Source organism: Meleagris gallopavo, chromosome 3 (assembly GCF_905368555.1).
Source record: "Meleagris gallopavo chromosome 3, MGAL_WU_HG_1.1, whole genome shotgun sequence".
Taxonomy (NCBI): Eukaryota; Metazoa; Chordata; class Aves; order Galliformes; family Phasianidae; genus Meleagris; species Meleagris gallopavo.
The window spans coordinates 62,001,074-62,015,575 of record NC_139406.1 but is presented as its reverse complement, the minus strand read 5'-3'; the positions used below and the strand labels follow the sequence as shown (position 1 = coordinate 62,015,575).

The 14,502-nt window shown below is 49.9% G+C and overlaps 1 protein-coding gene across 1 annotated transcript; it reads left to right on the top strand.

Annotated features, from left to right (window-relative positions):
- The first annotated feature begins 6,731 nt into the window (after positions 1 to 6,731).
- On the top strand, positions 6,732 to 12,214 carry PRDM14 (PR/SET domain 14). Its single transcript, XM_085219939.1, has 5 exons — positions 6,732 to 7,613; positions 7,759 to 8,029; positions 8,999 to 9,201; positions 10,467 to 10,568; positions 11,984 to 12,214. The coding sequence occupies exons 1-5, from the start codon at positions 6,792 to 6,794 to the stop codon at positions 12,212 to 12,214; spliced, it is 1,629 nt and encodes a 542-aa protein (XP_085076065.1). The 5' UTR covers positions 6,732 to 6,791.
- Positions 12,215 to 14,502: the final 2,288 nt, after the last annotated feature.

Genomic DNA, 14,502 nt, shown 5'->3' with positions numbered 1-14,502 from the left:
CGTGTTTCTGTTGTGTCTTCATTTATTCTCATCAGGGCGTAGGAGGCAGTACTAAAGCACTGTGGGATAGTCTGCAGTTTTAACAAGCACAGCAGTCTGTCTCTGTTGAAGAGTGTTTTATATATTCCAACCAGTAATTACTCAGAATATTTTCTTTTAATAATTCTGGTCATCACGTTCATCGAGTAGCTTAGTGTGAAAACAGATCACAGTAAGTACTTTTCTATATCACGACCCTAAACGGGCATCTTTGGTGATGGTTTGAGCAGAGGCAGACCTCAAACGGCACAGAGAGGAACTGAGCACAGTCAGGGCCTGCTTCTCCTTGTTACATCACACTGTTGTTTTAAGAAAGTTGGAAATGTATGGAGAGTTTATCTGAAAAGGATAAAAGCAGCTAGAGGAACGGCTGTTCACAAGAACCATCTGCTGTTGTCTAGGAAATGAATGAGGGAGAACAGCTATTTATGTCAAAAATGTTATAAGCTAAAATAATTGTTATTATTAAGACTTCCAAATAGTGCCATCCTTTCACCATTCCACTAAAAGATTTCACCATTCTACCAAAACATTTTGATAAGGACTTTTTGTAAAGGCAGTTAGGGATAGGATGAGGAGAAATGGCTTTAAACTGGAAGAGGGTAGATTTAGACTAGATCTTAGGAAGAAATTCTTTACTGTGAAGGCAGTGACACACTGGAACAGGTTGCCCAGTGAGGTTGTGGATGGCCCCCTCCTTGGAGGCATTAAAGACCAGGCTGGAAGAGGCTCCGACCTACATGATCTTAAAGGATCCTTCCAACCCAAACCATTCTATGATTCTAAGAAAATAACAGGGCCTGTCTTGCAGTTCTCTTGGCTTGGCTTCATCAAAATGGTGGTGATCTTTGACTATGGAAAGCACCAACACATTAAGGAAAGCTGGGAATTTCTTTCTGAAGGGAAGTCACAAACAAGTGCTAGAGAAAACACTTGCAAAAGAGGAGGAAAATTTTTCCTATTGGAAATATTTCTAAAGGTTGGTGTAATTATTCCCTTCTAAATTATTAACATTAGAAAGAAATGGTGATTTTGACAACAGTTTCAGCTATAACTTCTGGCATCAGTCTAAACATACAGTGAGCTGCAAAGAGCCTCCCAAGTTATCCTAACTCAATGTAAGAACAAAAGAGATGTGAGGTTAACTTTTGAAGATTGTTATCTAAGCAACCTGTATGAATCTTGCAGATGAGACTTTTAAGGACAGAACAGGGATGGCCAGGGGTTTTGTGTTATTCCCAAGCTTGTTGATCACTGCCTCTGGTTCTCCACTTGTTATATCCAGCGGGTCCAGAGGAGGGCCACTGAGATGATCAGAGGCCTGGAGCACCTCTCCTATGAGGAAAGGTTGAAGGAACTGGGATTGTTTTGCTTGGAGAAGAGAAGGCCCCGGGAAGACCTCATTGTGGCCTTCCAGTACTTGAAGGAAGCATTGAACAGGAAGGGGAACGGCTGTTTATGAGAGTGGATAGTGATAGGACAAGGGGCAATGGTCTTAAACTGAGACAGGGGAGGTTTAGTTTAGATATTAGGAGGAAGTTTTTCACATGGAGGACGGTGACACACTGGAACAGGTTGCGCAGGGAGGTTGTGGATGCCCCATCCCTGGAGGTATTCAAGGCCAGGCTGGATGTGGCTCTGGGCAGCCTGGTCTGGTGGTTGGCGACCCTGCATATAGCAGGGGGTTGAAACCAGATGATCATTGTGGTCCTTTTCAACCCAGGCCATTCTATGATTCTATAACCAATATGGGGAGAGGCTGTATGTCTCACTGTGCAGAACAAACACTGCTTGGCATCACACTATGGCAAGGGAAAATGGCAGCCTGGGGAATCTGCCCTCTGTCTTGGCCTAGCAGGTCACAGAGTGGCAGCAGAAATGCCAAGGCTCAAGTGGGCCTCTTCACAGCCTTCAAATTATGTCCTGAAACAGTAAAAGTGATGAATTAATTCTTGAGCTGGAGAAAGTAGAATACAGATAGCCCATGAACAGTTGCACAGGCTTGTGCATGTGACAGTCTCATACAACTTGATTCCTGTTAGGCTTTGGCATAGCATTGCTAAGTGTACATGAGCCGTATCTGCCTTGCAGGAACGCAGCTCCCACCAGTAGAGGCTGTCACTGCTGCTCTGTGCTGTGTCCTCCAGCTATAGCAACAAACTGCCGCTGTTCTGACCTGATCTACCTCACAGTTCTGTCATTGCTGCAGCAGCATCTGCTGCTGTGCTTGGCAAGAGCGCAGGCTGCTCCCTGTCAAAACCCATCGGTTCTGTTCAGAAAGGTTTGAGACCACTTGAAGTCCGTACTAGGACTGTGGCCAAGGGTTTTGCATGCATTGCTGAATCCCAACTTCTGGTAAAGGACTGTCCACAGCCCAACTGCTGGGTAAAAGAGAGAAGAGTGATGACAGTTGTATGCATTCTTAGAGGAAAGGTAGGTCAGGAACCTGGATGGATGGCAGCCCTTGAGAGCCAGACTTTGAGATCTGCTGCCTATTAGGGAAACCCTCTTGGGATATCCCTCAACTGCCCACTGCGAACGGCAGTGTTGGTGTGAGATCTCTCTGTGCTCGACACCACATTCCTTGTCTCATTCTAGTGTGAGCCTCCTTTGGCACCTGCCAGTGCTAACAACCACACGCTTGGCCAGCATGGTAGGCTCAGGCTGGATTTGTGATCCAGCGGACCCCTCGTGTGTGTTGTCTCCTTCTCTTTGGTCTCTGGTTATGGAAAGTCACCTTGAAGATGAAAAAAAACAACATGGTTAATTACTTTGAGGGGATAAAGTTTCATCCTGTCTCTTTGTCACACATACCTCAGGTACCCCCTCACTGAAAATCCCAGCAATGTAGATTCCCTCGGACTTGTCTTTGCTGCATCCAAATGAATGAAAGCTGAAACCAGGCGATAAAAGGGAGCTTTTATCCCCAGTGAGAACTGCACAGTATTATCTATATATGCCGTACTACCCCAGTGCCTACAGCTACTGGCATAAATGGAATTTTGGAGCAAAAGACAGTTCCTCAAAAAGGTAGCTTTGATCCTGATGAACTAATGCACCTAAAGAACACCTTGGAGTCCAGGGGACCTAAGGTATCCCAGTTTCTGAAAGATGTATGTTTTCCATAGGATGAGGCTTCAAAAGAACAGAATCCCATGCCAGAAGTCTGAGAAAGCTGCAAAAAGAAATGGAAAGATCAAGTAAAGCATCCTAAGGGCACTGGGCCACAGCTGAAACAGAATGCGGTTTTCATTTTGCCTGAAATCTTGCAAGTCTACACTGCAGTACAAGTGAAATGTGGAGTGCTGTGTTTTGTGCATCCCTCAGCAGGGGCAGTAGTAGCTGGGCAGGATGCTCCTGGGCCACAGCTGCTAGAGGTAACTACTCCTAAGAATCTTCAGCAGTTTTGTAGCCAGCAGGAGCCCATTGAGGTCTGAGTATTCCCAAAGTTATGCGTACACAATCATGGGATGGGGCACAGATGCCTTCTGAATGCAATTTGTAACCAAGCTTGTAGAGTGCTATGTGGGTACCCAAATGGACCTATGCTAGGCAATGTTCAGATTGATGGGAGCAACTGGATCGGGGAAGAAAAAAGAAAAGGGGGAAAAATTGCTTACAGAATATTAGAAGGTGTAGGAGTCTGAAGGTGCAAGCCTAATGCCACAACTGTAACTGCAGGATGGAAAGAAGTTCACCAGAATACGTACAGTGCCTCATGTAAGCAGCAGATCAGATCCAGCTATTGCATGAAGACTGTATCATTGAAATGCTGCTCTATCTGATGATACAATAGTGCCAGAGAAGGAATATTAAAGCACCTTAATATGTTATTTCCTTTCTAGTTTATGGTCCACGTGCATTTAGGATTTATATAATTTATTCACATTTTCAATTAAATAACTTTATTGTTTGATGACCAGGGAGGGGCTGGTTGGTTGGTTTGTTTTCAGAAATTAAGTTTGCAAGTAAATCACTGTTCTAGTTCCTGTTCCTGTCCTGTTGTTATGACACCTTTTCAACACAATAACTCAGGACAGCAGGAGCAGACAGAAAAGCTGCATGTTCTGAGCTGTGCAGATGCTATCGTGTTTGAGAGCACACTTGTCATTTTAGATGGATTTGCAGAACAGGTACAGGCACATCTTTGTAAATATGCAGATGCAGATGCAGCAACAGTTGTGGAGAGACTCTAAAAGGAGTTAATCCCCCAGTTTGGTATCTCTTGGTACCAGAGAGGGAGAGAGAAACTGACTTTACTGGAAAAGTGATGCAGAAAATTTCCACAGATAAGACAGAATTCTCTGCATCCACCATTCCCAACCCAGTGGGGCTATAGAGAAGGAAAGCTCCAGTTTGGAAACCAAATTTGCAAAGATTTGGACCCAAAGTGGTCTAAGATATCCAAGTGTGTTACCTCTTGCATTTATGCATAACAGGGTTACCCTAACCAGATAGCACTGCCTGTCACATCATGAAATCTTCATGCCCACACTAGTGGAGCACACAGAATCTTTCTCTCCTGTGCAGGCATTTTGCCACTGGCACATGATGCTCTTCTAAAATATTGTTAAGCAGAAAAGTAGAAGGACTTTCCAGATGGAGCTGAAAGGAGCCTGATCTGAACCCACCACTGAAGTCTGTCGTTCCTTGAAACCAGGGGACAGGTCTGTGTAAGGGAAAACCAGAGAGCCATGCTGAATATTAAGACATTAGGAAAAATTTCTTCTTGGAAAGAATAGTGATGCATTGGCACAGGCTGCCCAGGGAGGTGTTCAAGAAGCATGGAGATGTGGCACTGAGGGACATGGTTAGTGGGCACGGTGGGGATGGGCTGACAGTTGGACTTAGTGACTTTAGAGGTCTTTTCCAGCCTTTATAATTCTATGATTATTTTCTTCTTAACTCAGGTGGTTGTCTGTGTTACAGTAAAATTGCTTCTGTTGTGTAAAATTATGCTGTAGGAAATTAGAAACTGGAACTGAAAGGATAAAGCTCAGAGGAGTAAAGCGAATGCCCTCAGTAACAGAACAGGAGCAGAGCCATGAGTCCAGGAGGTGTGCTGTGATAAATAATTACTGCTCTGTTGCTAAAGCCAATAAGGAATTATTGAACCACATAAAAAACATCATCAGCTGAAGCACGAAGAGCAAGCATGGATGAGGGCTAGCATGGCCCAAAGCTTTGACCTGTTCTCAGCTCAATTCTGTGGGCCACATCCTTGGGTTACAGATGAATGGTGAGACAGAAAGGGCTCAGGTGGGAACGTGTGAGGTGGGAATGCTGAGCAGGCACTGTGGTGCAGTCCCACTCCGTGTCCCAAAGCTGTCTCCTCTCCAAGCAGGGCAGGCAGATGCCCACTCTGCTACTTTTCAAGCCATAATACCATTCATCCTATAGGGGATTGTGGGTCTCTGGAGATTAACTGCAAAGTGGTCGCAACAGTGATATGTGACCTTTTCTTTACATGGCAGCATTTCATTTCTAAGGAGAAAGCAAACTTCTTTCTGCAACCAGCACTCAAAGGCTCCAGCTAACCATGACACTGCTTTTATACTATTGATGCTGCCAACCCGAAGCCACTTCCTAAAGCAGTACAGCATCACTTCAGCCCTACAGATAGAGGTCTGGAACAAGAGAGAAAAGGGAAAATGATGAAAAGCCAAAAAATCCATACAGCCGTGAAGACTGAGAGACTGCCTTGAGAAAGCATCAGAGGGCTGCATTCCTGCCTCCTCCCTAAGCTTGCCGCACATATTGGCTGTCCCTGGTGCGTTGGCTGCTTCCGCCTAGCAAACAGAAATCAGGACAGAGAATGTGGCCGTAGGTGGGGGAAGTAGTCCCATACACGTCACAGCTCAAACTCGGGGTCTCAGGAGCTGCCTGGTACCGTTCTGGCTCTCCTCAGTGTGCAAGCACTCAGAGCTCACAGCCAGACTGAAAGGTTAAGAGGAGACTCAAACCCACACGTTTGGGAAGGTGGGAACTGCAGTGCAGGATGAAATCAGGGCTCGGAGGATGGCTTCACCTCCGGTCAATCACAGTCAGCGGCAGGTTGGAGCCAAAGTCCGTCTTTCAGTAGCGGCTCCAGGTGACTTCTGGTGCGTCCCTGCTGTGAGAGGAAAGCAGCACTTCACACAGGACTGCATAGTCTGCATAGAGTAGTGAAAATATGTTTTTATTGCATGCTGTCACCTCTCAGGTGTCTCCTCCTGGTTGCACCTGGGACAGAGCCGTAATGCCTGGTATGACGCCGCGTTCTGAGTCCTGGAGAAGAACGATGTTGCTAACGCAGCGATGCTTTAGTTGTCGCTAAGCAGTGCTGCGCGGAGCTGCGGACCCGCCCGGCCTGGGAGCAGCAGGAGCCCGCTGCAAGCCCGGCACCCAGCGCGCTGCCTGCTGTTCGGGCCGCCGGAGTTTTGGAAGCGGATTTTTGCCTTCTCGCAGCCAAAAGCCGTTCCGCAGGGCCCGGGCGCAGCGCTCAGCAGAATCGGGGGCGGCTCCGGCAAAGCGGAGAGCCCCCTCACCACCACCAGCGGCCCCGCCCCGGGGTAGGGGCTCCCGTCGGGGCAGCCTCCCCCCACTCGCCCGCCCCCGGGGCCACGCGACCCCCGGGCGGGCCGCCCCCTGCCCGGGCCCATATAGCCGCGGGGGGCCGGCGGCCCGCTGGCCCCGACGGCGCCGGGCGAGGAGGGCGGCGCAGCGACTCTTCGCCTTCCCCTCGGAGCCCGCTCTGCCTCCGGCACCCCGACATGGCGCTGGCCCTGGCCGGCGAGCCGGGCCCCGCGACGGACGCCACGGAGGCGCTCGGACTGAGCCCCGCCGGGCTCGCCGCCTACTACCCGCCCTTCCTGCCCCCGGCGCAGTACTTGGAGGCGTCCCCCGACTTCTTCCAGCCCCTGGGTCGCCTGCTGCCCCCCTCCCCGCCGCTGCCCCCCTTCGGCATCCCCGCGTTCCTCGGCCTCCCGCCGCCCAATACGGCGCCGCCGCCCCCCGCCCAGGCTCCGGCGGACACCCCGCAGCGGACGGCCCGGCCCGGAGGGGGCTGCGAGACGGCGGGGCAGAGCCGCAGGTTCCACTTTAGCGAGGAGGAGCTGAACGCGGTGCTGTACGGGGCGCTGCGCAGTCCCCAGCTGCCCGGCGGGCTGCACGCCATCTCGGGACTCCGCGTGCCCCCCGTCAGTCCGGGTAAGGCTCGGGGAAAACGGAGGGGGGTGCGGGGGCTCGGAGGCCGCCCCCACGGCCCCTCGGAGCCCCTGACGAGGGTCCCTCTCCGCAGGTGTCGCTCGCTCCCCCCCGGCTCCGCCGCCCGACGGGGACGCGCTGCAGCTGCCCGAAGGTATGGGCAGGGGCACCTCCAGCCCCCGCGCCCCGTTCCCTGCCTCCGGCCGCGCTCAGCCCACACTGTCCCCGCAGGGATGGCCGTGCTGCGCGTGGCCTACGGGGACGTTTGGCACCTCGGGGTGTTCTGCACCGCCCCCATCCCCAAAGGAGTCCGTTTCGGCCCGTTCCAAGGCAAAGTGGTCAACACCACCGAGATCAAGACTTACGACGACAACTCGCTGATGTGGGAGGTAGTCGCGGCGGCGGGGGGGCCGGGCGATGTTGGCGGCGGGGCTTCCCGCAGGCAGTACGTTATGGCCGTGGGGGAACTGCGAGGAGACCTCTGTCCGACCCCGATCCGCTCTCGGCCCTGATCCTCTTCTCTCCACCTTTCAGGTCTTTGAGTACGGACAGCTGAGCCACTTCATCGACGGGAAGGGCACGGCCGGCAACTGGATGTCTCTGGTGAACTGCGCCCGCTTCCCCGAGGAGCAGAACCTGACGGCGCTGCAGTGCCAGGGGCAGATCTTTTACGAGACCTGCCGGGAGATTGCGCCCAAGGAGGAGCTACTGGTGTGGTACGGGGATTGCTACGTACAGTTCCTCGGCATCCCCATCTGCCTGAAGGGCATGCCGGAGGCGGGGCGGCCCCCGCAACATCCCGAAGGTGAGAACATGGCAGCGCCTCGGGGATCCCCCGAATCGCGCTCGGACCCGCACTGGGGGGAGCGAAGGGACTCCGCCACCGCCCTTCCTAACGCGTGTCGGACGGCTGCGGGGGAGCCCCGGCCCGGGCTGCTCTGGGGCGGCCATCCCGGAGCCCAAAGTGCCGCTCCCCCTCTGCCAGCCCGCTTTGCGTAGCGGTGGTAATGTAAAGTATCCCCCGTGGTTGCCGAGTTGTTGGTGTGGGGGGACTTTCTGCGGCGTTCTTGTTTGGGGTTTGGTTTAATCCTACTGCACTGCGGTTATTCGGGGAGAAATACGTGGAGAAGGAAAGAGAGACGCCGCTGTCAGTCGAAGCTGGGTCTGAAGTCAGGGTTGTGAGAAGACAAAAGCCGGAGGGGGGTGGGGGTGCGTTGACGGCAAGAGAGGGGAACGCCGGGCGATGGGACGCTGGGGCTGCGGTGGTGTTTTGAGGGGCGACCGGTGGTTCGTTTCGGGAGTGGAGGGAATGTCACTTACCTGCCTTCGATTAGAGGCAGAGGGAAATGTTGTTAACGTTCGAAACGTTTCCTGTATTGTTCCTAAGTTTAGTGGTTAAGAACAATTTAAAACCCCGAAAGAAACCAAATAAACGCGCGTTTGTTCGATAGCGTTTTGAAAACGACAGAAAACCTACGCGGATCGATGGTCCTTTTTGGGGGAACGGGAATGGAAGGGCAGCGGCGGTGCCGCCGTCAGGCCGCGTCCCGGGGTCGGCCGGCCGTGCCGCAGGAACGCGTCCCATCCGCTGCCCGCGGACACGGGCGGAGCGGTGCGGAGCTGCCCTCCCTCACCCCCGGCACAGAGGGAACCGAGGGGCGGCGGTCCGTTTGTCTCGGAGGTGCGACTCGCGTTTGGTTGATGATAACGCCGGAATCCGTTTGTAACGTTCTTACCCTCCCTGGGACTGACGGGCACCGCGCTTTGCGTGCAGGCGCCGGGGAGAGCTTCAAGTGCGAGCGCTGCGGGAAGGTGTTCGCCTACCGCTACTACCGCGACAAGCACCTGAAATACACGCGCTGCGTGGACCAGGGCGACAGGAAATTCCCCTGCCACCTCTGCAGCCGCTCCTTCGAGAAGAGGGACCGGCTGCGCATCCACGTGCTGCACGTCCACGAGAAGCACAGACCCCACAAGGTGAGATGTCCCCGTAGTTTCCTCGGGGTCTGAGGGGAGGTGCTTTGTCCCACCCCGATCGCTCCGAGTGCTGCCTGTCCCGGGCCGAGGCTGTCGGACACAGCGAGAGCCCGAAGCGTCGCACCCGACGTGAGCCGCTGCCTCGGCAACCCGGGCGGTGAAACGGGGCTGGGAAAGGCCGGGGGGCTTCCAGAATGACACGGCTACTGCTTCGGTCCCCAACACCCTCCTTTGTTCCTATGGGTCATCTCCAGACAACGTCCATTTTCCTGGAATAGATCCAATTAAATCAATGATATTGTACGTAACATTCGAGCGTTTTAAGGATTTAGTAAGAGATTTAAAACAAGCTTCTATTACATTTGAGTTCTAATATGATTTACTAATTATGCAGATTGAAATCTATGTTATTCCTTCCTCTTTTTCTTCTTTCTTCATCCCTCCTTTTTTCCTTTTTTTTTCCCTTTTTTTTTCCTTTTTTTTTCCTTTTTTTTTCCTTTTTGTTCCTTTTCTTTTTTTTTTCTTTTCCCCTTTTTTTTCCTTTCCTTTTTTTTTTCCCTTTCCTTTTTTCCTCTCCTTTTTTTTTTTCTTTTTTCAACACATACTTGAAATACTTGAGAACAGCAGAGCGGTAAACTTGTTCTGAATGGATACTGCAATTAAATGAGAAACAAATCGATTTAAAAGGAAGGGAAATGTATCAGTAAAAAATGATCTTCCATAAGATAGTTTATTTTGAACTCGAGAATGATGATTTATTCCAAAATAACAGCGGGATAAGGAAGTGATCTGTGGGCTCCTGCACATTCCCTCGGGATTTGTGTGAGTGTCCCCATGGATTCCTTGACTTCAGCACCTCAGCACTGGTGTCACCGCCGCAGCGATGCAGCAGAGAGGCAGTGGCTGTGCCCGGGGGGCTGTCACATCATCTCCCAACAAAGAGCTCCTTAAAAGGGATTCCCTTAAATAGAGAGATAAATAAAGGGTCTAACTGTCTTAATAATTGGGGGGGGGGGGGGAAAAATCAGATGTAATTACCAATTATCAGTATCTTCTGCTAATGTTCCAGAGACAGATTTTATTAGGGCAATTTTAACCGTACAAACAAAAAGAGCTTTCAATTTTGCATGATTTGTCTGTCTTAAAATAAAGTTATTATTCTGACTATATTTCAAGTTGTTCCTAGTTAAGTTAACCCCACGTACAACAGCTCTTTCCAGCCGTGCTGTTCTGCGCTTCCTGTAACTCCTGTGTTCCTTTTGCAGTGCTCGGTGTGCGGGAAGAGCTTCTCACAGTCCTCCAGCCTGAACAAACATATGCGGGTTCATTCCGGGGAGCGCCCCTACAAATGCGTCTACTGCAATAAGGTGGGCAGCTCCCGTCTTCTTCCAGTGCCTCACAGCACCATGTGCTGCCCTTCCCCTTTTTCTGTCCAGGAAACAGAGATGCCTTCTCTTTTTAAGTTGGTATCCAGATAAGTTGAGTGCATATGTTCTGGTGTGGGTACAGCTAGGAGATGCAGTGAGAGAAAGGGTTGAAGAGGTTGGAAGTGAGAGGGTTGGATCAGATGTGAGGAAATAGCATCAGGTTGCACCAGGAAGGGGTTAAGCTGGATATTGGGATGGTTCTTAACATGGAAAAAGTGGAGAGGTACTGGAACAGGATGCCCCATTCCTGGAGGTAGACAGAAGTCAGTGTGGTGCTTTGGGATGTGGTTCAGTAGACAGGCTTTGCTTTAATAGCACCAGGCGGGTGGTTGGAGCTGGTGATCTTAAGGGTCTTTTCCAACTTAGATGATTCCATGCAAGTCCCAGTTCTGAAATCATGTTTATACAGGCATCTGGGACTGAAGAAATACGGTCAGCTCCTAGCTCTTGCTTTCTATTAGGGCAGAATTTGTGCTAATTCTTTGCTCAGCAATCAGGGATAGCGTGTAGGAATGTTTCACAGTATTTCAGATGCCATCCTAATCATTCAGCGAGGTAACATATTTCCATCATCAACATCATCATCCAACATCAGATTGGTAATGTTTGCTCTTAGTGACTCCTGGAGTGTGATGGACAGATGTACTTCAAGAGCTGAACTTCCATAAAAACGACCATGTGCTTGTTTACCTTTTATAACAGGGCAGTCCACATATTGGCACTAAAGAGGCTCTGTGGGTGCAAGCTTTGCCTGCCCACACCCATGTACAGGATTTCTGCTTCCAGCATGGAATTTTCCTCAGCTTTCTGATAGTGACATGGTTAGCAGCAACTATTTTGTGTAGCCTGCAAATAGTGAAGGACCCAAAAGTGTCTTGGTTAGGGAAAAATTAAGGAAACAGCTGGCTGTTTTGCAACCTGTTTGTTTATGGCTTAGTGAGAGGGTTTTCTCCTAAAATGTAAGGTTGTTATGAGGGGATGAAGTCATGTGAGGGGAAAGATGGGCTAGGAGGTACTGAAGGCAGAGCAGAACGTGATAGAAGGAAAAAGGAAAGCCCTACAGGTGGATGCTAGGCCAGCATGAGTGAATTCTGGCAGCTGAATTCCAAGCCAGCATTCATCAGCATGAAAGAGTTTAACTTTGAAAGTAAACACCGCAAAGAAAACCTGCATTATGTTTCCTCTAAACAAAGCTAATTAGGGTAGTATTGACTTGACTTCTCATCCTTTGGCATGTCGGAGATATTTACTGGTGTCTGCAATCAGAAATCTTCCTGAGCTTCCGCAGCCACGAAGCGGAGCCCGCTAACCCCTCTCCCTGCTCTCCCCCCACCCTTCCTCCTGTGCCTTCCCAGGCGTTCACAGCCTCCAGCATCCTGCGCACGCACATCCGCCAGCACTCAGGAGAGAAGCCCTTCAAGTGCAAGCACTGCGGCAAAGCCTTCGCCTCGCACGCGGCACACGACAGCCACATGCGGCGCACGCACAGCAAGGACAAGGGCAGCACCTGTGCGGTGTGCGGCCAGCACTTCCCAGAGCTGGAGGACTACCGCTTCCACATGAACGTCCACGCTGCTGCTCATTAGGCAGGAGTCCTCTCCTGGACCAGCTTTCTGGGTTGTATCGGTGTACGTGTGTGTGTTTTTGGTTGTGTGCGTGCCACAGGAGGCACTGACTCTCGTGGTGTGGGTCACAAGAGTGCAGTCTCCAATACCTTTCTGCATGCAGATGGCTGGCTTGTAGCACGCTGACTCAGCGCTGGGGTGAGCTCTGACATGTACCGACCCTCCCTCCCCTTCCTCTCTATGTTCCCTCATTTTCAGGAGCGTCCCTTGCCCAAAAGCCTCTTGCCTGTGAGTATCACTGTGATGGATATTACCAGACCTCGAATTCACTGCAGCTGTGGGCTGCCTGGTGCTGTCCATGCCAAAGCTTGTTTGAGAGGTGTTCTTAGCAAGTATGTATACCTAAGACAGTTTAACCTATTTGTTTTATTTAGGCACATGATGAGGTGTGGGTTCTATCTCCTTCTAGTGTGCAAGTCTTTTAATGAATCCCTGTTTGATAGAGAATGCTGCTGGAGCAGCATAAGAGTATTTAACTGTGGCTTCAGGGCCAGCTGAGCTGACCAGGAGAGTTCTGGGGAAGTGACACCAACTCTTCCTTAGCCCAGGAGAGAGGGGTGGGGTGTATGAAAATGGCTGCAGGTGTATGAAATGGCTCCAGCAGTGCTGTAGGGTGGTGGCTCTACCTTCTGTCTCTACAGAAGACCAAACTTGAAGTGGTTCTGGAACACCGACAGCTCTCCCAGGTGGGCCGTGGGCACTCTAGCATTCTGTAGCAGCTTTGCACTGTGCTCGGCACAGGCCAGGGGTAGGCGTGATTCCACCCCGAGGCTCATCTGTATTGAGGCATAAAGGTTTTTAATCACCTCTTGTACCTCACTTAAGAAAAGGGGGAAAGCCCTTTTCCCATCTTTGCTTTAAGATGAGAGGTGCGTGACAGATAGTCTTGAGACTTTTCAATCCACGTATCTCTCTGCATGTGAAATTCCCTCCCCAAGCCATGGGAATGTCTTTACTTTGAGGGAGGGCTGGGGAGTTTTTGTCCTGTGTTTCTCACTGGCAATGCAAGTAAGTTCAGACTGATGTGTGGGCTTACTATTGATTTCTTTTTAGCAAAACAAAGCTATATATTACCTCATAAAAATGCCTTTTTTTTTCTATAGAAAAAGCCACTTATTTAGCTATGGGTAAAGAAGTAGTTTGCTGAAAACTGGGTTTGTGTTTTTTTGTGCTCTGACTTAAGTGCAACCGCATGCATCCTGTCTTTCAGTACTTAGAAACCATCACAGATGAAGCTTTCTCAGTGTATGATATTCAATGACTAAAATACTTTCAGCATAAGATCCTTAGTGATACTTTTGGAAAATATTCCCCAAATCAGTAACTGGCATTCCCTGGCAATGTGAAATCTCAACTCGTATGGAGAGCACTACTGATGGATCGCTGTGCATGGTGAGTGCAAAGCCCTCCATCTCTCAGTGCTGGGCAGGGGCTGTGTTTCTCCAGGAGGCTTCTGTGTTGGTACAGATGTGTGTGCTGTGTTGCACATAGACAATAACAGCCCTTGTTGGGGCTGATTCTTTAAGGCAGGTAGTTTGGTGTTCTTGAGGTGACAAGGTTCTCTTAATATCCTAAGTCACCTAGGATTAACAAGGACTTTTTGAGCATAAGTACAGAAACTAAAAGTATATTCTATGCCTAACAACTTTAATATCTCTTTAAATACAATATAAAACTGGAAAAAAAGTTACTTGCACATTATATCTTGCAGATACTGTATAATTACATGTATTGACTTGCACTAATTTTTATATGGCTTATTGTATTTTAAGTTGCATTGTCCTCATTTTCATGGTGAAAATTGAAAATAAACTATAGAACCACTTGTAAGTAAAATATTGAGGCCCAGCACTGGGCAGCATCTGAAATAAGCAATCCATAAAGGAATGCAGCTGAGGGCACTGAGCCTTAGTTACAGCAGCCTGCCTACCTGCAGGTGTTTTTGCTATGCATCTAAAACCCAGGGTGACAGAAATGTGAATTGTGCATGGGAAGGCTTTGGTCCCATAAATAACTCCAGATTTGTTGAAATCATCAGCTGCTTACTGAAAAAAGTTGTGACTTGGAATGAATGAGAAGTGCTGTGAGGTGCTTAGTTAGTTTTGCCTATGGGTAACCTTGCTGTTTCTTGTGAATGGGGGTTATTTATTTCAGTGGTGCATTCTTTGCAATGCTTTTATCTGTGTGCGTTTTCTCCTATGTAAAGATCCCCCATCAACCTTGTCCTCAAATATTATTAGCACTCTTCT